The sequence below is a fragment of the Poeciliopsis prolifica genome, unplaced genomic scaffold (genome assembly GCF_027474105.1).
Source record: "Poeciliopsis prolifica strain line A6 unplaced genomic scaffold, Auburn_PproV2 SCAFFOLD002, whole genome shotgun sequence".
Lineage (NCBI taxonomy): Eukaryota > Metazoa > Chordata > Actinopteri > Cyprinodontiformes > Poeciliidae > Poeciliopsis > Poeciliopsis prolifica.
In genome coordinates this window covers 6,804,063-6,830,979 of record NW_026562377.1, presented here as the reverse complement: position 1 = coordinate 6,830,979, position 26,917 = coordinate 6,804,063, and the positions used below count along the sequence as shown (strand labels likewise).

The window sequence follows — 26,917 nt, the reverse complement described above, 5'->3', positions numbered from 1 at the left end:
TAAGACAAAGTAACTTACAAGTAACTTTTTCAATAAGATATATAAGCTTGTTTTCAGTGAATTATTCCTGAATATTGATGGAAAATTACTAGTTCTTCTGGAAGATTATTTAACTTATAGCAACATTTTTCCCATAAGTGAATTTATCTGCCAATAAAAAGTTAGTTTTCGTCAATATTAAGGAATAATTTACTGAAAACAAGCTTCTATATCTTACTGAAAAATTATTTTAAGTTAATTTATCTTATTTTAAGTGTAATACGACTAAACTAAACCAAATTACTTGGTAAGATTTAGTGTTTTGTGGTGAATGTATTTCAGCACCAACTGTAGATTAATTGTGATTTAGAAGAAAACCACCAACCGTAACTTAAAGTCTGAATTTTTGTGGAATAATTTCTTCACCGTTACATGAATCTTGTGAAATGTGAGATAATATTTAGTTACAGTAGGTTGAAGCTGGATATGGTGCTCTTTGTTGGTATCTTACTGGGTCAAATTTAAAGCAAGCACGCACTTAAAACTCAAAATGTCTTATTGTCTGTGTATAAATCATTGTGAACTGATTCATGAAGTAGTTTGGTTGCACTGGAGTTCATTTAGTGCCACCAGAGTAAATACACGACTTTCATTACGGATTTATTTCCACTTATTAGAAATTGTTCCATTAAAATGCATTAAAGTTTCTGGTCGTAATGAGACAAAATGTGAAATAGCTGAAGGAATTTTGTCAATAAATATTATTTCACACAACACTAATGAAAAAGAGATGGTGGTGAGTAATTTAGATAGCTGCATGCTTTGTTTTTATTTTACTTTGCATGCCTCCCCTCTCTCCGTTCCTGCTCGCCTGCCCAGCACCGACTAACAATATCCTGTTGGCTTCAGGGCAGCAGAAGGAGGGTATCAGGTCGAGCCGCATGCTGATCCCCACGTGTCGATGAAAGCCGCGTCGAGCGGCTCTGCCAGAAAGGAAAACATCTGCCAGCCGTGCAGTCGGTGCAGTCAGATCTGTTTTTCACAAACAAAGCGCTTCCTCTGCAACGACCTGCACTGTCAGTGACATTTGGCTTGGAGAGAACCAGCACTTCACAGCTGAAGGGTTTGTTTTGGAAACCTGAAGCTGAGAGGCAGCCTGGACCTGTGGATATTCTGCATAAATCAGAGCTCTTGACAGGGTGGGCCGTCCTGCGCTCCTCAGCCACCTCAGGGCACTCTGCTGGCGCTCGCCCCGTCAGAGGAAGAGGTTAACCCTTAGTGACGCTGCCCTGCAGTGTCACTGATATCAGCAGCAGATCCACGCTTCCCCTTTCTGCGAACACAGTGAGTGAGAGAATGACAGAGTTAGAGTAATCAAGCAACTTTTAAACATTCCTTCAAACTCTCAGGGATTTTTTTTTTTTTCCTGGACTGTTTGGATCTGTAAAGACCTCTGGCATGCAGATAAACTTTGTCACGTGTGGGATTATTTTGGCTGTTTTTTTAACCACAACTACTGAAGAGGCGAGACTTAACTCGACAAATTTCTCAGAGCAGCTAAGTCTGCATCGTTTTCCTCCTGGAGAAACCTTGGTGTCCTTGCTGGGGCATGCCTGACGCTGCTTCGGATAAACTCTGCAGCATTCCTCCATGCAGGCTTCCCTGCATTCTCCGGAGATACAAATGATCCCTGTGCATTTTCCGTGGGATTCTTTCAGTTTTGCTTTAACCTCTGACCTAGACGACTTCTTTCTTTTTGTGGTTTTTCTAACAACGAGCCTCGTGGCATGAATCCAGAAATGCCAGTCTATGCTTTGTTGTCCATACCTTGGATTTAGCGCAGGACAGGTGTCCAATCAGAACTTCTTTTGAAAATGAACAAAGATGTTCGAGTGGCAAAGTTGGGGCTGCCAAGTAGCCACAGAGCCGGTCGGAGACATTCGTGCTTGGGGTACGTTCCCAAATTATCTTCTGCATCTTTCTAGCTTGCATAGGAAGGCGTGGAGGGGTTTGTGAATTACCTGAATGAAACGTTGAGTTACTAAATAGATATATTTAATTTTTCTAATTTCAAGATTTACTGAACAGTGACCAGGGTGCTGTCATAAATCTGGAGATAGAGAAGCTCTTGTTCCGCTAGAGAGGAGAAATCTGTGGAGAGGATGTAGATAAAAACACAAACTAACAAGGATTGATTAGACATTAACTAACTTCCTGTTTGCAGCTCATCTGTGTTGTTATTTCTGACTAAATTTGAGGTTGTGTAAAGTTTTAAAAGTGTTGAAAAGTAGTCTGGAGTTGGAGAATAATACCAAATCTGTAAATATTATGACCTGTTAAAAGTAACACTAACTTGTAAATATCTTAAACTTTGCTTTACATTTCTAACATTTCTATATTTCTAACAGTTTATTCTGAAAGGTGTAATATTCACCACTTTAATCCCAAAATATTATTTCATTTCAACAAATTATGACTTTCACAGTAATTTTCACAGGAAAAATATTTAGCATTTTATTCTAAAGAATTCACACTTCTTCATTGTTTAGCATTTTATTGAATTTTATTTGGTTTTCATGTGATCGTTGAAGCAGAATTGAATGAAGTGACACGTGGTTTCTGACTTTTATACAGACAAAAATCTGAAAATGAATTTAAAGAGTCATCCTCTTTAGCAGTTACAGGTTTATTGAACTGAGTTTCTACCAGATTTGTAGATTTTTTAAACTTAATCTTTGTCGACACTCCAAAAACGTAAAATCTTAAAAGTATTCAATGGTCGAGTTTATGGTTTAAATGTTTTAGTACTCTTTAAAAAAAAAACGCACACACAAGTTTTCTGCAAGATAAAATGGCTTAAGTAAATAATTCTTATTGTTTAAATAAAATATTAGTTTCAATGGTAGATTATTTCACTTAAAACAAATTATATGTTCAATCATTTGCCAGTAATTAATACTTTTTCAATCAATTTAAAGGAATTATTTACTTAAAACAAGCTCCTATATCTTGCTGAAAAGCTATTTTCAAGTTATTTTTGTTTTATTTCAAGTGAACTAAGATAATTAGAGTAATTATTTATTAATTAGATTTGCAGTGTATCTCTCTCTAAAATAACTGTCAACATAAATGTTTAAGTCTTGCTACATATTCTCAAGTGGCTTTAGGTCTGAACTTTGACTAGGCCATTTTGAATTGTGAATTCCGTTTATTTAAGTCATGCATTGTATTTCCGGCTGGATGTTTAGAGCTGCTGAAACGTTTTCTCCCAGAATTGCCCTTCATTTAGCTCCATCCATCCAACCAATAGGAGAACCAGTTGGAGAAGTTAATCCCCACAGCATCATGCTGCCAGTCACTGGGATCGTTTGGTCAGCGTATTTGTGTTTCTCCATACATAACATATTTGCTGTGTCACTTTATTAGCTTTTTACAAACTTTATCTGGGATTTGTTGCATTCCTCTTGCTACTCCTTAAAGGATTGTTTTTGGAGACTTTGGGTCATTACAGCTCCTCCAGAGTCACCATTTGCCTTTTGGCTCTTCCACTATTTAATGCTCTCTCTTTTTCTCTGACGTGTTCTTTATGATTCCTTTTATTCACTAATGTTCTCTAACAAACCTCTGAGATCTTTACCCTGAGAAACGAGCTTAATGCATGTATACGTGCATGCCACACTCTTCAGATTTTATCTTGTAGATAAAATTATAAACCACTTTTTTGCTTTCACTGGGTTTTATGTCTCAGTCACATAATAACCCAATTAGATGCACTGTAGTTTGTGCTTCAGTTCAGACTGTTCATAAGTCTGAACATTGAAAGTTCAGTTCTTTAAACGCTGCAGTTGTTGTGTCGCATTAGCAGCTTTGTTTTTTATTTGCTGTCATGTTGCCTAACACTTTCTGAGAGGAAGCTAGCTTTTTTTGTGGCTACATTCTGTTTATAGACTTCCTGTTTTTTTTTTTTCTCCATATTTTTCTGCCACGTTCTTTCAGCTCTTGAAGAAAAGGCTGATAAATTTGCGCAGCTGATGCTCCAGTTTGTGAGGAACTTGTGTTTCTGATGTTTCTGGGCAGAAGGAGCGAGTCATGGACGGGCTTCCAGCCTGCTGCAGCTGACATCACAGCGCAGCGCTGACTCACTCTGCTCCGATGATAACCCCAAGCCGGCTGCCTTCTGCGTGTCTCTGCTTGTCTGCTGTTGCGATGGTGACTTGTTTTGTTTGATTTCTGCACATTTTGCTGCTGCATGTGTTGTGGTGTGTCTGTCTGTACTGTTGTCAAACCTGAAGCTGGTTTGAGTTCGCCGGGGAACCACCCAGTTCTCTACGCCGCCGCTGGGTCATTTGGTGACTCAGCCTCAAGCCGTACTATAACTTGCAGTGACCACAGACACACACACCACACCTCCATGTCAAAGAAAACTTTACTGTGCTGATATTGTGCAAACACTTTAAACCGCCTTTTATTTCTTTAACCTTCAGTTGATTTATGCACTCGCTTGGGATCTTTCTCACATCAGCAGCACATTGTCCATTGTGTGCTTAACACTGAAGGAATGTGGAGGATAAAAGAAGTGTCAACCTATGAATATCTATATCAGTGTTTTACAGCTTAAAAAATAGAAATAAAATCAGTTTCCGTTTGCATGTTTTTAGCTGATACCGCTTTAGGAATCATTATCACACTGTTGCAAATATATATACTCTCTCTGTCAAGCTTTGTTCTTATTAGGACGTTAACATTAGAAACCTTTTTTTTTTCTGTCAATAAAACATGCCCAAAAAAATCCAGTTTAAAACTGAATGATGCACGTTCTAGTTACTACCTGTTGTCTGAAAACACAATTTAGGACAAACAAGAAGTAAATGGAAATAAAGATGCAAGTTTTTTGTGGAGTTTATGCTTTACTTAACTGACTGGAACTAGTCGGCTTCATATATGACATCTTTGCATGGTTCGCATACTAATAATAATTAATATTATTACATAAAGGATGCAGAATGGAGGCACAAAACACAATGACTTGCATCAGCTTAGAAGTAACTTTTCAGCAAGTTGCAGGAGATAATTTTAAGAGTATTGAGATATTTGCACTGGAAACTAGATGAAAATACTCGGTGAGATTTTGTGTTTTTGCAGTGTAGTACAAAGTTCAGTGGTTATTTATTATCTCTTTAGTCTTTTTATTGAAATTGAAGTTACAAAAAGTGTCATAGAATACGTGTTGATACATTTATTTTTTCCTTTTTTTGTCGTATAGAGAGGATAATATAAATAAAATATTATTTCCTTGGAAAACCACTGGATGTGATTTTCTGTTTACACTCCAAAACATTTGAGCTGCATTTAGTTGTTTCTACTATCTTCTACTCTTTTAGTCAAATAAACTTAAATTTAAGTGTTATTAAGGAAAATGTTTGTTTTAATGTCCTGTTCACACTAAATGTTTCTGAGCTGAATTCATTTAGATGTTTAGTAAAATTAATTATTAGATCAGAAATTATTCATGCAGTTTGAAACAAGAATTTAAATTGTTCTAAGGTAAAATAATTAGTTATTTTAACTTGATATTGGGAGTAAAATAATAGCGAAATGTGGCTCTTTAATTAGCTGAGTGCATTTTTTTCTTGCATATTGTGAAATAATTACTTGATTTAAATTTCAGCATTAAGTTAAAATTCACAATTTAAGATTAATTAACTTAAAAAACAAAGTTTAGACAACTTGTCTATTGTTGTCGATTCAAATTGAATTTTCTAGGCAGCAGATGGACTTTCAGGCTCAATTTAAACCCCTTTCAGATGTTTTACAGTGTAGAACCTGGGCACCCAGTTCAGGACTGACACCAGGCCCAGTGCACCCAGTGCCAGTCCGTACTGGGACAGTATGGGGGAGAGGTGAGCGGCATTCGGGCAGCGTCAACACAACAGACCCCCAAAATAAAACGGGCAGAGCCTGGAATAGTTCCCCAGCTCCGCCAGCCTGGCTGATCGCGACACGTGAATGTGACACATGCTCCCCGGTCATTGTGCGTGTACAAACACACACGCTAAGCAGGACACGCCCAGCAACCTGCCTTCGTCACCCGTCCCAAAATCCATATTGATTGTTCCACCAGAGAGTCGCTGTAGGAGCTTTTTGATCCTCTGTGTGTTTTATGCAACTTAAAAAAAACAATTCGTAGAATTAACCTCCTGGAAGCTACTGAGAGAAAGACAAAGAAAACAGTAAATCTGAGAAGTTTTATTTTTGCCTCAAAAATCAGGAGAATAACAGTTTTTATGAGCCAGGTTTGTTGCAGGCTGTCATAACGTGACTTTCTGTGGACACAGAAACTTTTTAGGCAAAGTGCGACCTCTAGTGGACATTCAAACTCAGAAACATACATTTGTTCAAAACAAAAATCCTGGGATTGCATTTATTTTACTTAATAAATCAGGATTAATGTTGCTGCTCGTGAATTTTTCTAGCAGTTGTTTGTTTAGTGGGAGTGCATGAATTGAGTCCTGCAGGAGAAAGTCAGTGCGGAGCTATTCTGGGGTGAAAAAGTAATTTTAATTTCTTTTGTTTTGTTTAAATTCCCTTCCAACTCGAGGTGGAACAACAGTTTATTTGTACGCTGGATCGAAATTATCCAATTAAAGGTATAAATTTGATTCTGCTCCACATAAAACAACCCAAAAAACATTGTACCTCGTTTCTCTCTGTCTAACAATGAATCTGAATAAACTTTTACTGCTTTAGGTTTGTTAGGATTACCAAAATACTTTCTAATAATTAAAGAAAATAAATTATTATTGCTCCTTTAAATTAAAATCTTTAGACACAGCAAGATTACTTTGTCAGTCGCACATTTTTAAGCTTCTAATAAATTAATTCTGAATATCTGAATGTGTTTTTGATCAAAATCTTAAGCCGTATTTTAACGAGTCTGCTTTAGAAGCAGTTTAGAAGCTGTTCATCTGTCAATTGTATCCAAGTGTAGATATGGGAACGTTTTGAAAATGCTGCTAGAGGAGCTGGTAACAGAACGCTGTGAAATGAGACTTTTATGAACATCGATTGGTAAAGGAGACTTTCTGTTCTGGCCCTGCAGGAAACCTTTGCTTCTGCTTCACCGAGACCAAATTACTTTCTATTATTTTCTACAACCGTGTGGTAAACTAATGCTGTATTTTCCATATTGGTTAAAAAACAAACCTCATTGTTAGTCCACCAAATACTGGTTTCTGAACTCTTCCTCAGTTAAAACATTAGCAATGCTGTTTCTAAACGAATATGAACTTGTTTTTTTTGCATTATTTCTCATTTTCTGCAAATAAATACACATTTTTTTGCTTGTGATTTCAGAGACATGTTGTCAGTAATTCATGGAATAAAAGAACAAACATATAAAATCAATTAATTTTCACAGACCTGTATGTCAAAAAATAAATATTTTAATAATATATTAAAATATTTAATATTAAAATTAATATTGTCATTGTCACCAATATTGTGAAATGTTTTTCACACACCTCTGCTCCTTCTGTAATTATTTATTAAATTTCTCTCCAATCCAATCTCTCAAACCTACAAACTTCTTCCCAACCATGACACTTTCTGACTCTTTTCCTCAAGTGTAAACTTGGCACAGATCACGCCTGCCCCCCCACCACACACACACGTCCACGCACACACACAGTCACAGGGACAGATGCGTGCACATTCATGACACTCCTCCCTCACAGCTTGCTCTCATTAGCAGAAGTAATGCTGTCATAGGAGCCAGAAGCCAGCTGGGCTGGAGAAGTCATTTGGCTGCTGGGATTTGGTTACACTGTGGCCCAACAAACACTTCATTCCCAGTAAATCCCTGACCCCAGCATCTGCTTCTGAGCCCGATACGTTTCCCAAACATGTTGCACAAGAAGCCTGGTGGAGGGAAATGGGTTTTATTTTAATGCAACTTTAGATTTTTAATTGTGAAACTGGAGTTTTCAGCCATGATGTAGCTTGCTTGTTTTAAAAATAGGAAGAGCGGTCTAGGTTTTTGCATCGCTGTAACTATTCGCAGCCTTGTTGCAGATTGAACTTTATCAATTGTCTATGCCTGGAAACACATTTAAAGCATTTTTTTTTAAATTACCAACATACAATTCAGGAAAAAACTAAGAGCCCATTGCACTGAACCCAGGTGAAAACCTGCTGATTATTCCACCAAATACTAGATTTCTGAACTCTTCTGGATGTGACATTAGAAATAATAACATATAAAAAAAAAACTTAGTTACATTGAAGACTTCTGCTTGACAATAGGAGTTATTTTGAAGGGACGGAGGGAGGCAGTAAGCTGTAGTTACAGCAGTTCGCCACCAGTGGGCGCATAGAACGCAGTGAGCAGCAGAGGCGCTAACTATCACTCTCTGTGTTGTTAACGGGTAAATATAAGTTAACGCTGCTATTTACGTTATCTGACTTGCATTGGAGAAAGAAGCCAAAGGTGAGATGGCCTGATAAAGATCCGAATGATTAATTGTTTGGTCAAGATTGGAAATATTTAGCAAGCCAACGGAAACTGGGCGCAGGCGCTCACTGTTGCACTGTGTTCTTAATAGTTGTCATCAACAACAAAACCCCCTGTGAACTCACTATTATTAATGCAATAGTGAGTTAAAACATCTGTATTGTTGTTTCTAAATGAATATGAACTTGTTTTCTTTGCATTATTTTAGGTCTGAAAGCACTGAACGTTTTTCATTACTCCATTTCTCATTTTCAGCAAATAAATACTAAATATTGGCTGGAAATTTCAGAGACATATTTCCAGGAGGTCAAAAAATAAAAGAATAATGTTCATTTTACTCAAACATATTTTACAGATAAAAAGTAAAATAAGAGAAACTGATCGTTTTAAGTTGTCTTGATTTAGCTATATTTCCTCTGATTAGATATAATATTAGTGTTTTTAGTGAACTGAATTTGCTGGAGAATCTGAGGATGGAGCTAAAGATTAGGGTTGTGGCGCAGAGACTTTCCACTGTCCATGACTTGGAGCTCATCACCAGCATTAAATCATTATGAGTGGAAACATGCAATAATCTAGATGGGAGCTATTTGATTTATTTATTTCAAACAATTTTTTCATATTTTCACTTGTAACAGGGACTTTTTCAACCAATATTAAGGAATTATTGACATAAAATAAGCTCAGATTTCTTACTGAAAAATTACTTGTAGGTCAATATATAATGAGGTTGAAATACAACACGTGATGAACTTCATGATTGATGAATCTTTCAGATTCAGTATCAGGTTTTTACTGTTTTTTCTTAAAAAAACTGCTTTCCAGTAACGTTCTGCTGTTTTTAAAGTTTGATGTGTATTACCATGTACTTTTTTTGCATGTTGAGTGAGAAATTAGCCAAAGAAAACTTTAGAAATCCTTCATTAAGCTTCATAATGACGACCACTTAAAGCGTTACAGCAAGGCTTTCATTTTATTTGGACGCTGATGCCTGACAGTTTGTCGAGAAGCAAATGTCCACCTGGTTTTAATGATTTAAAACAAACCTGTGCTGTTTTAGCTCTATGTTCTGTTTACCTTTAATAAAAGGTGTGAGGTTTTAGTGCTTTTCCTGCCAGGAGGCTGATAAACAGGACGGGATGTTCTGCAGTATTGTGTTACTCACGCTCCCGAGGAAACATTATGACATGCAAATTCAACAAGGCCAACTCTTTAGATGAGAAAACAAATCTGGATCACAACCTGCTTCAGTCTGTAGCAGCTGGAGGGGAATTGGATGTTTTTTCATGTGTTTTTGCTCATGGGTGCTTGATTGAGCTCTTGTTTTGCCGTGTCAGTTTTTGTTTTTATTATTTTAAAATGTCAATAAAATTCATTTTCAGTTTCCATGTTGGATTTTTGCTCATGGTTCCTCTTAATAATTATACTCATGATTTGCTTCACAAACACAGAAAAAAATGTTACTAGTTTCTAGCAAATATCTTTGACAATTGAAATAAGACAAAACTCACTTAAGTGACTTTTCAGCAATATATAAGACTTTGTTTATGTCAATAATTCCTTACAATAGATTTAGAAAGTATTAAATTCACTGGCAGATTATTTCCCTTAAAAAAATAATTTTTTTCCACATCATAAGTAAAATAATCTGGCAGTGGAACTAATACTTTTTACCAGTATTTAAAACAAGCGCCCATATCTTGGTGAAAAGTTACTTGTAAGTTAATTTTGCACCAGAAAAAGACAAAAATACTTGGTGAGATTATGTGTTTTTGCAGTGAACTTGTTTATGATCACTAATTGCACAACACTTTGCTTCTAATTTTTCAGAAATGAGGAAATTATATCATCATGCTGTATAGACATGCACATGCGATGAACCAGAGGTCACTGGTCTGGTCTGCTCATAATTTAATATGCTGGAATGACAGAAAGCGATTATTTTTTCTCTTCTGAAACATGCTGGCAGAAGGAATAGATTTTTTTCCCCATGTTTTTGAACAACGGAGCCGTCAGTGTAGCAGCAGTTCAAGTGATGTAACCCTGTTAACAGAGGCATCTGCGACTTTTCCTTTAATTGGGACAGAAATAATATAAGATTCATGAAGTTAGTTAGATATCATCAGAATGTTATGCAATGTTGTTATAGAAATTTAAGAAGGAAATGGTAGCCGTGGCAGTATTATTTGTAGTATTTTTTTTATTATTTTGGAGGTAAATGTTGAAAATTCTTGGATGTCGTGTATATTTTAATGTTATTATATTTTGGAAACAGTTTACAGTAGATCCCCGCCTGTTTATGATTCAGCGTTTGCAGATTGTACTGTTTCACGTCGCTGCAATGTTTTCTCAGAAAATTTCCTGTTTGCAGATTCTTTTGTAGAACATATGTGAAATATTCAAAGGAAATGCTGCGTGGGAAGCTGACACATCGAGGTGCGATAGTCGTGCACACGCTGCTGCATTTGAGTTTGCATTGATTCTGATAGTTGTTTGGTCGGCTTGGTGCTAATTACAGATTTACTGGCATTACATTTAATTCTCAAATATTCTGATAATCAGAGGTTGACTCTGTGAGGTGCCCAGCTCTACAAAACTGTCACGATTTGCGGATTGAGGTGGTGAGGATAAATGCGGGGGACCCTGACTGAGAAGGAAAAAGATTGGTTTAATGAAAATGCCAGCGAACAAAAATCCAGGCAGCACAGGTGGCAGAGGACACAACTAGGACTTGACCAGGAACAGGGAGCACAGGTGGGATTAAACACACAAGGAAGGTAATCCAGAAACGAAGGACAGCTGGGAATAATCAACACGGAGAACAAACTGAACGGAGAAACCTAAATTAATACACAGAAAAACCAAATTCTCACAAAAACAAGCCCATCTCATCAACCCTCCACCACCACAGATTTGTGTGATGACATGCTGTGCTTCGTTTTCTCAATGATCAATTATTGGAAACATTGACTATTATCCTGCATGTTTTCCATGGACCTCAGATGGTCTTTAAAACCCCCACTGTGGTGCAAACTCAACAAAAAATGTGCAGTTTTTCTAAATACCCATGTTGGTGTGGAGAGGTCTTCAAAGTGAAATCCCTGCCTCTGCTGCCCTGTCAGCGCCACATCAGCCCATCTGGTTAGACTCTACAATTATTTATTTAAATGGTCTGTCATTGCCGTCCACCTCCACTCCCGCCTGTGACTGCCAACACGTCCATCTCTTGCTGTCTCAGAAGACAAATATTTGCCTGCAGTGTTGACAGTGGGGGGGCCTGCCACTTTGTGACATCAGTGGGTTCCAGTAAGTCCAATCGGTCCCTACGGTGAAAGAGATCCCACTGCTGCCGTTACTGAACACTGAAACTGGTGTCGTCTCGCCTTCCAGGTGAACTTTTGCTATCTTTAAAGTTAGCTAAGTAGGAGTTGTGTTAAAATTTTGAGTGTAAACTTGTAGGTTTTCTTACTTTGCTTATTAAATGTTGCAAAACTTGAGACAAAGCAGCTTCTTCATGGGATAGTTTAATTAACGTAGCAAAATAAATTAGTATAAAAACTTGAACTGGCTCTGTAATGTGATATATTAACTTCTCTCCCAAAGCTGATTGGTTGATTTAGCTAGTTCACATGGCAGGACTTTGAATTTTAAAGGGGATTTATTATGCAAAATTCACATTTTGCTTGTTTTTGTACTTCCGTTTGGGTTTCTGTTGGGTTTACAAGCAGAACAACCCACCAGTTGTTTTTTAAAATAGGTTAAAGTTTTCTGGTGTTTCTAAAATGACCTGTAATGTCACAAATCAGCAGGCATTTCCCATTATCTAGCAACCTCAGAAAACCCCAGGCCATTGTCTAGCAACCCAAGTTGAGCTCCAGCACATTTGGTCAGCTGGTTTTACCGCTGTACGTGCTGTACAATGGCTGCTGGAAAAGACACGTGTTCAGTTGTTGACTTACCCTTCAGAAACCACTTGCTGCATTCTTGTTGGCTGTGCAGGAGGCGCCACGTCTGCTTTTCAAAAATGTAAGGTTGTATTTCAGCCATTTTCACGTGAGAGTTTAAGCGTTGAGTTTGGAGCCACGGCCAGCAGCAGCTGATTCGGCTTTAACGTGTCAAGACACCCTAAAACAGCTCATTCCAAAAAGAGCTAAAATCAGACAGAATTGAGAACATTTAATAAAATATCATTAAATGTGAAGAACACATTTTGTCACCCTTAGATCAATCTTGACTTGTTCAAGGGAGAGTAATAGATCACCTGTAGCATTATTATTTGAACCAACCCGATAGTCAGAGCGTCCTTAAGATTGTTGGAAGGGAAATTGGGATAAAAAAATTGACATAATTACCTTACCATGTGAAAAAAAAAAATCGGAGAAAAAGAGAACCAACCAGAATCTTGCCCAACTGAGCTGGAACCAAGCCTAGTCAGAATTCCAGATTTGAGTTGTGATAAATGTTTTTGTGGCAGAAGACTTGAAAAGTACAAAAGACAAAGAAGCAAACATCTTTCTGATACTGCAGCTTTCTAATTCAAGTCTTCCTCTTGCAGTAACAACTTCCACACCGAAGAGGGATCAGAAATGATCTGATTTTCCGATTTCTGAGATGTCCGTGTCTTTGTTCAAACACCACAAAGTATTCACCTCCTGCTCACACACGGTGCAGCAGATCCAGCTGAAGGCTGCTCTCGTCTCTCACTCTTGCCACACATACTGTACATGCATGTGTTTGTTTTTTTAAGCCTGGAAGGAGGAGGCACACAGAAAGAGCCACAGCGAGTGAGCCGTGAAGGGAGGGATTAGAAGGAGAGTTCAGCTCTGAACTTGTCCATGTGGATTCGAAGCCGGTCGCTTCTGTTTCACCACATGAAGCAGCAGAAGGCCATGGAGGAAATAACTCCTTGAATCCCACCCTGCTTTCATTCCCTGTCGCTCTTCCCTCGGACTGGAGTCATGCCCCCGAATCGCGCCGTGGAGGGCTTCCCTCCGTCCGCCCGCGTCTCACTGGAGACATGTTGCAGCGGAGAGCAGAGAGACGTCAGGAGCCGAGGAGCAGAGGAACGCTCGCTGGAGCAAGAGGACAAATAGTGGAGACCGAGGCAGAGGGGGAACTCACAGGAATCGCAGAGATGAGTTTACCGAATAACTGTATGTACCTGGCGCCCTCGGTCCAGGATCGCTGCTTCAAAGTGCGGAGCGGGAACATCTGTGGGTCACCGTGCGCCGTCAACCGGCCCATAGACATCGTCCAGAAGCGTAGGCGGTAAGACTGATGTGACATCAGACCAGATGTAGTTGTTATACAACTTGAAAGTGTTGCACAATGGAAAGCAAAGTTGTACAAATTATATTAATTTATATGAGGAGGATTGCGGTTTATCTTAGGTTATCCACTCGTCGATTTATTTCAGTACATTCTCTAAGTGAAAAAACATTTTATAATTTGTATAATGTCAGTTCATTATGATGCTCTTCTGATCAGAACATTTTAAAATATACTTTTAATTTGACAAATCTTCCAATTTATTGAAATTCACTGTGACATTGTGATGTGAAAATTAAGTTTTTGTAAACTGCAACTCACTTAGATTTTTTTTCTAGCAATTTAAAGCACGTTCTCAAATAGTAAAAGCATGAATCCTAATCAAACTAAAACGTTACCAGAACCAAACTCTCACATCGGCTCTCGATTCCTCAGGAATGGCTGCTATCATTTTTTTCGACACCAACGTTTTGTACCAGCCGTAGATGTTTTACCCTCACAAGTCTCTGAATCTGTCGGGTTTAAACTGAGGTCAGACTGCTTTAATTTGATTTCCTAAAAGTCCGGATGGAGCATTGACTGTCGGCTCCTGTTACCTTTTCATGCACTTAATCGCAGCCTCCCAGAAACTTCCAGGGTTTTGACCCACATAGCCCATCACAAGTTTAAATGCTTTTATCACAGATGTGAATATCATATTATTTTGGGGTTTTGATCTTTTTTCTTTTCTTTTTTTTTTACAGCTTTTTCTTTTTTTGGCCAAAATAGTGCATTTTTAATCAGTTGCTTATTTTTATTGACTTAAAACCAAGCTCCAATATTTTGTTGTAAGTTGTTGTATTTCAAATGTACTAAGAGCAAAAGCAAGGTCAAAATGTTCCCTGATTGACTCATAACGGTGGAGCTGCGTTATGCTGTTCGGCTGCACTTCTTCCAGCGGATGAAGTGATGAAAAAGGAGGTTTTTGGCTCAGTGATCTCAAACATTTAGACATTGCGCTTCTGAATCTCTTAAATTATTTGTGGACTACAGTTAAAAACCAGGGCTTTGCCGGGAAACCAATGTCGTCAAATGAACTGTAGAGAATCAGAATCAACTTTATTGGCCAAGGAATTTGACGTCAGCTTCAAACACTTTCAGTACAAATGTTTATAAACTATTTTTGTTTAGATGAAGAAAACAAAAGAAAGAAGAGTGCAGTAAAGTAAAGGCCATCAGAGATACAGCCTGGAAGAAGTTTAAACTGTCTGCGTAGCAACTGATTTTTGCTAAAAAATGCTTTGTAGCACTTAAATGTTAGTGTCCAGCTTGTGTGGGATCTGCAGAGATATTAGCTGCTCTCAAAGCTCTTCAGGTCCTGGATAGAGGAAAGGTGAACCTGACGATGCTCTCGCCAGACCTAATTGATCATTGCAGTGAGTTCCTGCCCGGTTTTGCGGATGAGAGATGGATAAAGTCAGAACAGACTGAAGACGACCAGCAGCTTCTGTGGATGGCTTTACTTCTCGAGTTTTCACAGGAAGAGTCAGAGCTTCTTCGTGAGTCTCACACAGGATCAGTGATTCCTCTAACAGGGAGTGAGAAAGTTCAGGCCAGTTGAATCACGTCGTTTTGTTCTAGCAGTGAAGCAGTGAATCGTTTGGACTGATGTGACTCCATCTCGCATCTTGCACGATGGATTACTGACTTTCTTAAAGCTTCTGATTATTACAAAATTACTGACCAAACTTTTCAGCTTCCAGTGAATAAAACCATAATGTAACAGGGTCATTTAACAAGGCTATTATCACATGCTCCTTCAGGATGATGTCATTCTTGCCGTTTCCAGCTCTTATTGTACTAATTTTATTAAAGCATTTCAGCATTTACTCTTTATCATAAAATTAAAACAAGTTTTAAAACTTTTCAACATTTCATGGGTAAAAGGAAGGAGAAAGAAGAAATTTAACTTTCATATTACAGAAAACAGAATTAATATAAATGTTCAGTTAGCTAACTAAAACATTTAAAACATTAGTTCATAAATTCAGGGCATCTAAATAGTTTGATAACTTTTTTAACTCTCATCCAAATTATTCTATATTTTAGTCCTTCCAGATATTTAATTTCTAATTAATTTTACGTTATACCTGACAGATGTCAACATAAACCTTAAAGGGTTTAGAGCCAAACATGGAACCTTGTGGGACTCCATATTTAATGAAGTGTCAGTTTGATCTCTGTTGATTCACCTGTGAACTGCTTAGCCTTTTATGAACATTATTTCTGCTCTGTTACGATTTTGAAAGAAAAAATGTAGTAGAATCGGACTTTTTAAAACCTAACAATCTTATTTTGTAAGCATGATGTCAAAACTGTGCGATTAGAAATCCATCTGATCCTTTTTTCCTGTTTTTTCCCCACAGTGGCGTCTTGATCTGCATTGCCTCTTAAATCAGATTCACATGCCTCTTTAATTTTGCTGAGAGGAATGGGAGTCAGTCAGTAAGTTAAAGAGGTGATGATTTACAAAGTTTCCCAAACACATCAGAACTGAGTAGTTCCTTATTTTCGCCATTTAATTCAAACATCATGTCGTTTCTGAAAACTCGAACAAAGAGGTAAAAACTTTTGCCTACTAAAAACGGTATTTATTACATTCCCCAAAAAAAAAAAAAACAGAATCAAAGTTCATATTTTAGAGCTCTAAATGAAAACCGTAAATCAGTGACTGAAAGATTAAATCCCTGAAGGTTTTATTGTGTATTAGAAGCACATGGTGGGCAAACTGAAACTAAAGTTGTTGTCAGTGATTGCGGGATGACGACACGTTACTGGGACCAGATGTTTGTCTGCCTCCTTACGAGTCACAGAAGGAAACACTGACTGTGAGGCTGACCTTCCAGAAAGTAATGACGCCATCAGCGGGGAGGTGGGGAAAGGATCAAAGTAACTTTATAATGTCAACCCTGTAATAAAAAGAGGAAAAAAATCAAGGGCACGCTGCAAACGAATGCTGAGCTGAACATATTTATAGGTACGATGGATTTACCACACATATCTAATAATGAAGTCGTAGCAGAAAGAGCAGAAGAGTCTGTTTGAAGTGATTCATGCAATTTTTTCCTACATTTTCAGAAAAGGATCATTTTGTTTCTTATTTGGTTAAAGGAGGTGTTGACTGTGTGGAAAAGGATAATTAGTGGCTAATTATTCGCCTTTGTGACTTTTAAATCCTCCTGTTTCAATCTGGAGCTGATGGTTTTGATAGTCATTGTGTGAAGAACAGATGTTTGTACCTGAATGAAAAAGGAAATCCAAGAGTTCAGCTGATGTGTTTGAAGGCAAAGATGTTAAAGTGGTTAATTCATAAGTCAGTGAGATTTATCATCAAAAACATAAATGTTTACCTTTCTTCTTTTTTTTCCAGAAATTTCACTGTTGCTTTGAGATTGAGCTTTTCTTCTCTGACTTTTGTTCTAAAGCTAAAGTTACTTTGTTCTTTCTTAAAGTCAAATTCACAAATGAGACGATTTTTAAATAATTTTTTCCTATTATTAAAGCGAAAGTCAACAATGTAGGTTGTCTGTAATGATGTTGTAAAACATTTTAAACACTATAATAAAGAGTTTCTATGAACTACAACAATTAATTTGAAGGAAACTTTTCCTTTTTAATCTATTCATGACATTAATTATCAAAGAAATACAGGCTGATACAGTAAACAAAATCTGAATGACTGACTTCGCATTAAAACTCCAACAACTGAGCAAGTTTCATGACTTCAGGATCTCCTTATTTTTTGAGATTATTAACAATCTGAATTTAAAAATATATTTTTTCAAAATGTCATCAAATATTTTGATACATATTAAGCACATTTAGGGGATTTCTATTTCAAAAGCTGCTTTAATTTCATTGCTGACCTTATGGAGGCTCAGTCCTGCCAAAATTAGTGATAATAAATCAATAAATTGTTTGATAAATTAATAAACGTACCAAATAATGAATCCAATAAAATCATTTTTCCATCTTATTTGATTATACAGTAATCATTTGTTCATCATTTTCAACTCCATTAATTTAACATAATTTTATTTCTAAAATTCTTTTACTAATTTGTTTCACTTTTCTTTTTAAAATTTTGGAGTTGACTATTACAATTATTTTTATTGACTGGAATTTGTCAAAATCTAATTTTTTTAAATAGATTTTTTTCCAGTGAATTTTTTTTCGTTATTTCTTTTGCCAGCTTCAAGTTATTTCCGTGACTATTGTGGGTGTTTTGTTCATAACCAGAGGAGCAGCACTACTTTATCCACAAATGTAACTCACATTTTCCCTCGTTTCTGCCTCTGATTGCTCTTGTTAGTTGTGGGCGTGTCTCCTCAGTGATGGTGACTGAAGTCGGACTCAGTTGCTCACTGCGTTATGATTAATCTCACAGCAGGGATTCCCAATGATAACCAGACTCTGACTCACGCAGTCAGGAGAAGCTCGTCTTTCTGGGAACTAGCAGTTCAGTGTTTTTGACTTTTTCTCTTAAAATGTAGCTTCAGAGAAGCGAAGCAGTGAAGCTGCTGCTCCTCCTGCAGCTAATATTTTACTCTGTGTTGCTGTTTCTGAGAAAGTCCTGGTGATTTATGTTGTGTTAGGGCTTTTCTCTGCAAATGTCATGGCAGCTATGCAGCTGATGGTTTATTTCTCTCATGCAAAGCTTTGGGTTGTTAAAAGGTCGTCCACTTTTATGTTTACATGTTGAAGCTGTTGCTTTTTGGCTGCTTGTACAGATTTACAGCACTGCACACATAAAACGTTTGAAAAAGGTTTCAAGTATAGTAGCGGTAGTATCACTCTGCAAAATGGAAAGGAATCCAATTTCTAACTTTAATTAATTCGTTCACTTTAATACTTTCCAGGTGCTTAGGAAAAGTTGGATCTAATGTAAAACAAAGGAGTTAAAATAAACCCCATTTTGGCAGCCTGGTTTTTATTAAACGCAGAGGAAGTAAATCAAAGTGCCAATTGACAGGTTTTTATATTGAAAAGATCAATCAAGGTACAAAAGTTGACGATGAAGCGATGAATCGTGATGCATCAATTATTGAAATAATTGTCAACTAATTTACTAATTAATTCATCATTAAGTGGAGTTTACACACTCTGAAAAAAGGCAAATTGCTGAAAGTACAACACATTCAGATCGGTAACCAAGCGAAAATATTATTAATATATATATACATTTTCAATTTAAAAATAAAAACTGTATTTTTCTGTAAATATTCTCTACTGAGAACTCCTGAAGTGCCTTCAATTGGTTCAAATTATATTAAAAAAAAACATAAAATAGTCACCAGATCAGCTGTACGCTGTTCAGTCGAGCAGATGAACTTTTCTCATGTCGATGTTAGAAATCGTTTTTTTAAGCTGCAGATTCATCCTTTGCTACAAATGATCAACCATATACTGCAGTTTATTTTATTACTCATAAAACGTAATACGTAACAATGTATTGTTTATTCTATGTTATATGACTTTGTGTTTATGATGTAAAGCACTTTGAAATGCCTTCCTGCTGAAATGTGCTATACAAATAAGATTTGATTTGATCTAAAAGGACTTAAATTATTTGTTTGATTGCATCTTTTAATGTATTCAGCTGACATAGTTTCTTGAATACTTTGCAACAAGTCCTCCTCAGATAAGGAATTTAACCATAAAGAAGTGAAATTATTGAATCTTTAATGAACAAAATGACAGATAAATGTGGAGCCACATCTGGTTTGGATGACACTGACTCTCACCTGAGATTTTTTGACCCTTGCAATAGCAGAGAAAAGAAAGCTGAACTTTGACACTGACGCAGCAGGTTGCCCCGCCCCCTGAGAGCTTCACCTCTTGCCAACATGCCGCAACCTGACACACAGCGCAGTCTACAAGAGGTCAAAAGTCAAACCTGTATGAAAAGACGGAGTCACGTCGGCTGAGACTGAGATGCAGTCGTGCTCTGAGATGATGAGTCAGCTCTGATTATCATCAACTCTCGATGTTTTCTCATATGTTCTCGAAGTGCAGGCAGATTTCCTGCAGCTCCTGCGACACATTTTCTGCTGGAGCGAGTTAATAGCTCATATCTGGCTCATGTCAGTCCAGTTTCTGTACCAAAGAGATGCAGTACTGGGAAAAGCATTTTTTCCACTTACAGATTCCTTCCTTTTGTTTTGTGCATGCCAGTCATCAATCAAACATTTAATGTTATGCTTGGATGATTTGAGTTCATGTTTGCAGTTTTCAAATCAAGATTTCACTTTTTGGAGAAAAAAAAAACATGCAAACCAACCTGACCTAATGTGGAAAAAGTGACAAACACAAAATCCACAAAAAAAGAATCAATGTTATGCATTTTTATTTTCAATATTTGTGCAAATGCTGGGGGACTGAATTATGCTGCAAACAATATTTCTTGACATTTACAGACTAACTGCTCAATTTAAAGTCTAGATTGTTTAATAATCTTTCAGAATCTTAAATAATAATTTGTCTTTTGCAAATCTTTTTTGTGGCTGCAATTATTGCATCAACGAATGATAGAAATAGATTCATTTACATTTTTAAAGAAACTCACCTGCACTTTCTTCAAGTATAATGACTCACAATTTGTTCAAATATTGCATTTCTGAGCTTTGTCAAGTCCAGATGGTTTTAGAAATTACCTCACATTTTTCACCTCAGCCTCAAACACAACTTACAGTCATCTTTTCCATACATAGTCGGGTCATTTATATTCAATATGCATGTCAACAACTGTAATTAGTTGTGTTCACAGCTTAGAAGTTAAACAGTGAGCAGCACTTGGTGTTCCCTGTTGGAGTTATTTACCGCTGACTCCTTTCTATTTGGCTCTCTTACTGTAAACTGTTGCTATTCTTCTTCTTCCACTGTTGACTCAGATGTCTCCACGCCGATGTCACAAATCCCTTCAGTTTCCTCTTCAAGCAGACATGATCTTAAACCAACAATGACCCAAAGATTCTCCGGTTATCTGCTGTTTTTTTTACTTCTGAGAAGCCACCCGTCCGTTCTGGGTTTTTCACCCGAGGTGACGGCTGACGGGAAATATTGACGTGACAATGGCTGTTCCCTGGCCTTGCTCCCAAATCATTTCCAATTCGCAGTTAGAGCCTCATCCTGCTGAACCGCAGAGTTTCCCCCCGGAGTCTTTCTCCTCCGGTCCCACAAACAAACACGTCTCAACAGAAATCCCACAAGCCGAGCCAGCTGGTTTCTTTCTGACTTGATTCATATGGCATCATTTTCTAAAACTTTCTGGTCTCTGTTATGGTGTAAAAACAAAACTGCAGCGAGCGGAGCGTTTGGCCGGGAATAATTTCAGGCCTGCGACGCAGCGGGTCGATTGACATTTCAGTGACAAGCCACGAAACTCTGAGTGACGTCAGCAGACGAGCATTATTGGGTTTCTGCCACTGTGCTGTTGAGTATTGCTGATGGGAGCGTGGACTGCAGTGTTATGCTGACATCTCTGCAACTCCAGGAATGATGATCCACTCTGGGGCAAATTAACACCCAGCAAGGCGGCCTTGTTGTGTCGTTTTCTACGCCGGGGAGCAGGCGAGAAGCTCGGTTGACAGGTTTGATGAGCGAGGAAGCAAGGCGTCCACATGAGGCCTGGTCCCGCGCTGTCAGTCACAGGTGAATTTTATCACCGGCGTAGTCGTGAGTGGTCCGCATACACAGCCGGACGCCAGGTAGGAACCGGGGAACGGAGGGAACTGTTCGGTTTTTCTCAAAACATAAATAGAAATCCTTGCATCGTTTAAATAAAAGAGACTGAGTTATTATACATGATGGAGGTTCCTGCAGTTTCCATTGATGATGTTATTAGAGGGAAAGTAATTAAAACTTATTTAGTGAATTTCCAACTTACGTAAATAAATTGGAAAGTGTAGGTGCTACTCGTTTTCTTTGTTCTTTGAAGACATGGAAGGTGTTTTAGTTTTTTTTCTATTTTGTTATTTTATGAAAAACTTAAATGAAGTAAAGGGGAAAATAACATTAATATGTTGGGTTTGTGTCGCTGCTGCAGGTCTTTTTACTTGTAGTACAAAAACATATTTATGTTACTGCTTTCTTGGTTTTATTTGAGTCACTTTATGTAAAGTTTGCTGATTGGGGAACATTTTAGTAGCTTTGTACGCAGTTTGTTAGGACTGAATGAACAAAGTATTCAGTTAAGAAACTGTAAGTAACTTGGATCAGAACTGATGCAGGATGAAGTTAATTTATTCTTTTGTTTAAATATATTTTCCTACTGTTCATATTTTGTATTTATTTAACAGGGTTTTTTATTTACTCTTATCTTTTTATTGATATTGCACTTCATAGAACAACAAAATGTCTACCATAGACATTTTGGAAATGTTCCCAACTTACAATTTGCAATCCTTCTTTTTATTTTTAAATGTATTAAAAGAGAGAGAAAAGAAAGCAAAAAAAACTGCAAATGATTTAACCAAAAAAATTGTAGCTGGAAAAAGTGCATAAACATTTTTACTTTGGGGTGGGGTGACAAATTTACTTTTTAATCATACATTGATTTATTTTCTCATCTAATATTTCCTTTTAGCGTTTCCTGAACATATTAGCTTTGCATATATTAAGTCTAAAAATGTTCATATTGTTGGACAGATCATCAGTTATATAAGGAGCTAAATATTTACTCACAGTACAAACTTTATATATGTCTTTTTCTTTCCTGTTTTGTGTTTAAAGATGTATCTGTATGGATGGTTGATTGATGCTTAGTTGCTCCTTTTCATTCAAAACTTTGTTTAGATCATATTCAGAGCAGAATGTTATTTATTTAACATAAGCCTGATTTCTCTTTTTGCAGATTTAGCCTGCATTTTGTTGAGTTCAACACTGATTTAGTCAATTAGAGAGTTAGTCATGACAGCGAACCTCAGTTCCTAACACGATGAAATCACTCAAGCACGTATAAGACCCCTCCACGCCGACGTTGTCTCCATCTTGTCGTGTCCTGCTGATCAGAGATGTGATTGGCTGCTTCTGAGCTAATTAGGGAAGGAAGTGGCGCACTCGTTCCTCACCTCCAGCCTCGATCACCCTGCACTGAACGGCTCCAATTAGTGCCATATGTGCATGATTAGAGGAGCGCTCTGAGCCTGTCCTGTTGCTGGGCAAAGACGCTGCGTTTGCGTGAGTCTGCGTGTGTGTTTGAGTGTGTGTTGTTGGCCCGAACAAGCCTTTCCAGTTGTGTACCAGTGTGATGCCGGGTTGTTTGATTTTTGGGTCGATGCGAGAGCCAAATCTAGATCTCTGCTGCTGGGGCCTGTAATTACACACACACTGCCTCTGTCTGAGTGCGTGTGTGTGTGGTTTGTCCTGGTGTGTTACCCCTTTCAACCAGTATCTAATGATGTTAATGCTGATCAGCCACTGTATGGATTCCTGCCTTGCTGGAGGCGCAGAGCTAATCGCTGCAGATATGATCGATACCCGTCCTGAGGAGCAAATCAACCTTTGAGGCAAACTCCAAAAAGTTTAACCTCCACAGCTCCACTGAGTCATATCTACCAACAGCAACCTTTTATGTGTATGATTTAGAGCACATGTGTCAAACTGGAGGCCCGGGGGCCAAATCTGGCCCACAGCAGCTTTTTATGTGGCCCTCTATAACCCAAATTATATCAATAAATCCCTCCAATTTTTCACAGACTTGTAGAATTCACATAAAATCAACAGATGCCACATTTATTCTTATCTCTACTGCAAATTTCTCTGAAAATTGTCCAAAAGCCTGACTTGATATCAAGTTATAGACTGTGTTAAATACAGCGATTAATAAAAATAAAAATAAAAATCACATTTAACATCATACATTTGCACAAATATAAGAAAAATTCCTTACAAATTTTTTTGAAAAAGATGTTCAATATTTAATTTTAAGAGACTCTTATAGAATTCTGAAAAAACTATTTATTGATATTAATAAAGTCAAATTAATCAGTTTCATCAGTACATTCTGGCACAACCGGCCCTTTAAAGAGCCGCTCAGGAGCATCAAAATGAAACTGAGTTTAGAGTCACAATGTCGACATGTCAGGTACATGGACTTAAAGTTTCATCGTAATATTTTGCAGTAAAAGTGACAAGAAAAACTATTTATTCCATCTTTTTTATATAACACAAATACCGCTCTTGAAAAAAAACACATCTGCTTTTTTTTAAGCATGGATAATAAATCAATGACGTGATCGATATCAATAGAGTCGTCTGATAAAATATTCAATAATTTCACTGAACTCCGATTCAGAGCCGCACAGCATTCTGGGAGATGTAGGCAGTGGGAAGGCTTTTGCTGCTTGACCTCTAACGGCTAACTAAGCTAGGCTGGCGGGCTCAACCTGTTCTACCGCTCTTTCGTTTCCTAGCAACGAGCTGTGGAGTGACTAACGGTTACCTAGCAACGAGCTGTGGAGTGACTAATGGTTACCTAGCAACAAGCTGTTGAGTAACTTATGGTTACCTAGCAACAAGCTGTTGAGTAACTGCTTAAAAATAAAAAAACAAAACGCCGTGGAGGGAGATCTGTAAAGGTTTGGTAGTATTTCAAATATTTAAATCAAGAAAATCTGATCAATAATTATTGATTTTGACTACTATAAAATGCTAACATAATGATATTCGTGCCAACCGTTTATAAAATGCTCATTTAGGACAGCAGTCACATAAATAAGTGTGATTTCTGTCAATAAACTTCTCACAGTATCATATTTTCAAATTTATTTTGATTCATTGATTGTCTCATTGAACAGACGGTGGAGAAAATAGCGAGAATAAAAACAGACAATATTTGTAAACATCTGGTCATGACAAGAAATGTATCAAGATAAATGATGAACGGATTAAATGGATTTGAAAGTGCATGATAAATATATTAAAATAAATGGAAAATATGTCATGACTTTGTTTCTTTATTCCTCAATTAAAATAGCATCTATTTACCTTCTTACCTACTTTGTTTCAAGTCAATAAATTCTTGTTATTGATTTAAAAAATACTAGTTCCACTGGCAGATTATTTAATTTATAACAAAACCTTTTTCCCATGTTATAAGTGCAATAATCTGCCAGGGAAACAAGCTCTTTTTCATCAATATTAAAAAATTATTTACTTAAAACACTGTATCTATGTCATGATGAAAAGTGTAAGATATTTGCAATATAAGACATTTTGTGTTTTTGCAGAGTATCTATCTTATCTGCAGATGATTGTATTGATTAGGAAGAGGGAGAAACGGCCGGAATAAAACCCACAACTTTCTGATTGTATTAAAACAGTTTCCCATCTTTCCATCAATCTACCCGTCTGTTCATCCATCTGTCTGTTCATCCAGTTTATCTGTTCGTCATTCCATGTTTTTATTTTTTCCTTCTATAAATTCCCCAGTTTTAGTTTGAGTCAAATCCAGAATTTGATATGGAAAATGAAGAGCTATTTTTTTTTTATTCTTAGCTCTCAGCTGCTTTAAGACAAAGCATCTTTGTGTAGACGTTTTTCTTTATTTTGAACTGCATTTAAATAATTTATAATTTGCTTATAATGATCTACTCTGATGATATACAACAGTAACTTTATTTGCTGAGCAGAGTAAACAGATTTTTAAACACTAAAAGTTGTGTTTTTTTAACTCTTCCCTTCATTTTAAACTAAAATAAAATTAGTAATAATACCAGAATATGGATTGTTGGTTCAAATCTTTTGCTCTTTTCTTAGGCAAGAGTCGATCCTTTAAGTCGGAGGTGACAGTAAAATAATAAATACCCCAGCTGCTGTGGCCGGCTGCGCCGCTCCACTCCTGTCGGCTATATTTAGAGCCATGAGCTGTGATCAGATGTTGATGTTGGACACAAACTGCTCGCTCCGTTCGAACAGAAAGTCACAGTAGATTGGTCAGCTTAATAGAAAGAGCAGCTGGCCTTTGTTGGAAGTTTGCAGGTACATCAAACACCCAAACAGATGAAGCTCTTGCTCATCAAGCTGGTTTGTATGGCCTATAATTATTATTAACAATATCTAAAAACAACAAAGACAATATGTTAGCAGCCCTGTTTGGTGATTTTTAGTAGCAAAAAAACAGAAAATCCCTGGAAAAGTTCAGTTTTCTCCAAGATGACCAGTATTTTGATCTTTTCTTTACCTGGAAGAAAGGAAGTTGAGATGAAGAACAGAAACAAATGGATGGAAAGACATGGGAATAGAAAAGAGAACGATAAAGGAATAAAAAGGAGAAGCTGAAAGAAAAACAAAATAATAAAAAGGGGAAAAAATTAAAGGAAAAACTCAAAATAAAATAAAAATCAGTGGACTAAAGAACTGAAGGAAGACAGAAAACAGAAAGTGATGAAAAAGAGACATTTGGTTTTTCTCTCCAGAGTTTAACTTCGTTAACTTTGTTATTCGTTGTCACGTCTGTGGCTTCATGTTTATCTGACGGTTTTTACACCTTTAAACTTGTTTTAACTTGTGGCAGAAACCTGCAGAGCTTTGAAACCTCTGCAAGAGTTTTGTGTTAAGATCTCGAGTTTTCCTATAATTCAGGAAAATGCATTTGTCTCTGAGAAACTTGTGTCTATCTGAAAGCCAAAACATGCAGAACATCAGAAATCAGAGGATTTCTTGTGGGAATATGACCGCCGGTATTAGCTGGGATTAATGGTGGATGAGTGAGTCCAGAGGAGAAGTATAGTTTGAACTTTGCCGTCTTATTTTCTTTCTGCACAACGCTGAGATCGACAGAAATAACCACGGTGCTTGTTTTTCTGCCACCCTGCGGCCCAGCCACCCTCTTTTGTGTTTGCAGTCGCGATGACATTTAAACACACAGAGAGCGCGAGCGTTCAGGACAAACGAATGAGCGGAAAAGATCTGTTTGGCACGGCGCTGGATGAGGGGGAAGAGGCTTGTTTTTCAGATCAAATGCACAAAAGTCTTTAGGCGTAAAACAAGCAAACATTCGCTCTCACACACGCGCATCCTCGTGTTTTTATATTTAGCGCTGAACTTGCCGGCAGGATCTCACTGCGATGGTTTGCATTAACCTTACTTTCCTGGTGTGATGTTCAACCGATTCCCACGCTC

At 37.3% G+C, this 26,917-nt stretch overlaps 1 protein-coding gene across 8 annotated transcripts in view; it reads left to right on the top strand.

Moving 5' to 3' along the window:
- The window catches only part of pde4cb (phosphodiesterase 4C, cAMP-specific b), a 97,981-nt gene that overhangs the window by 49,397 nt on the left and 21,667 nt on the right, over positions 1 to 26,917 (top strand). For 3 of the 8 annotated variants that reach the window (XR_008607882.1, XM_055056806.1, XM_055056786.1), the window contains exon 1: positions 13,292 to 13,756. The exons of the other annotated variants lie outside the window; for them this stretch is intronic. Coding sequence is in view for 2 of the 3 variants with exons in the window: in XM_055056806.1 (XP_054912781.1) it covers positions 13,506 to 13,756 (251 nt within the window). In the remaining variant the exon portion in view is untranslated. Of the gene's footprint in view, positions 1 to 13,291; positions 13,757 to 26,917 lie in introns of those variants that run through there. 8 annotated transcript variants of the gene reach the window in all.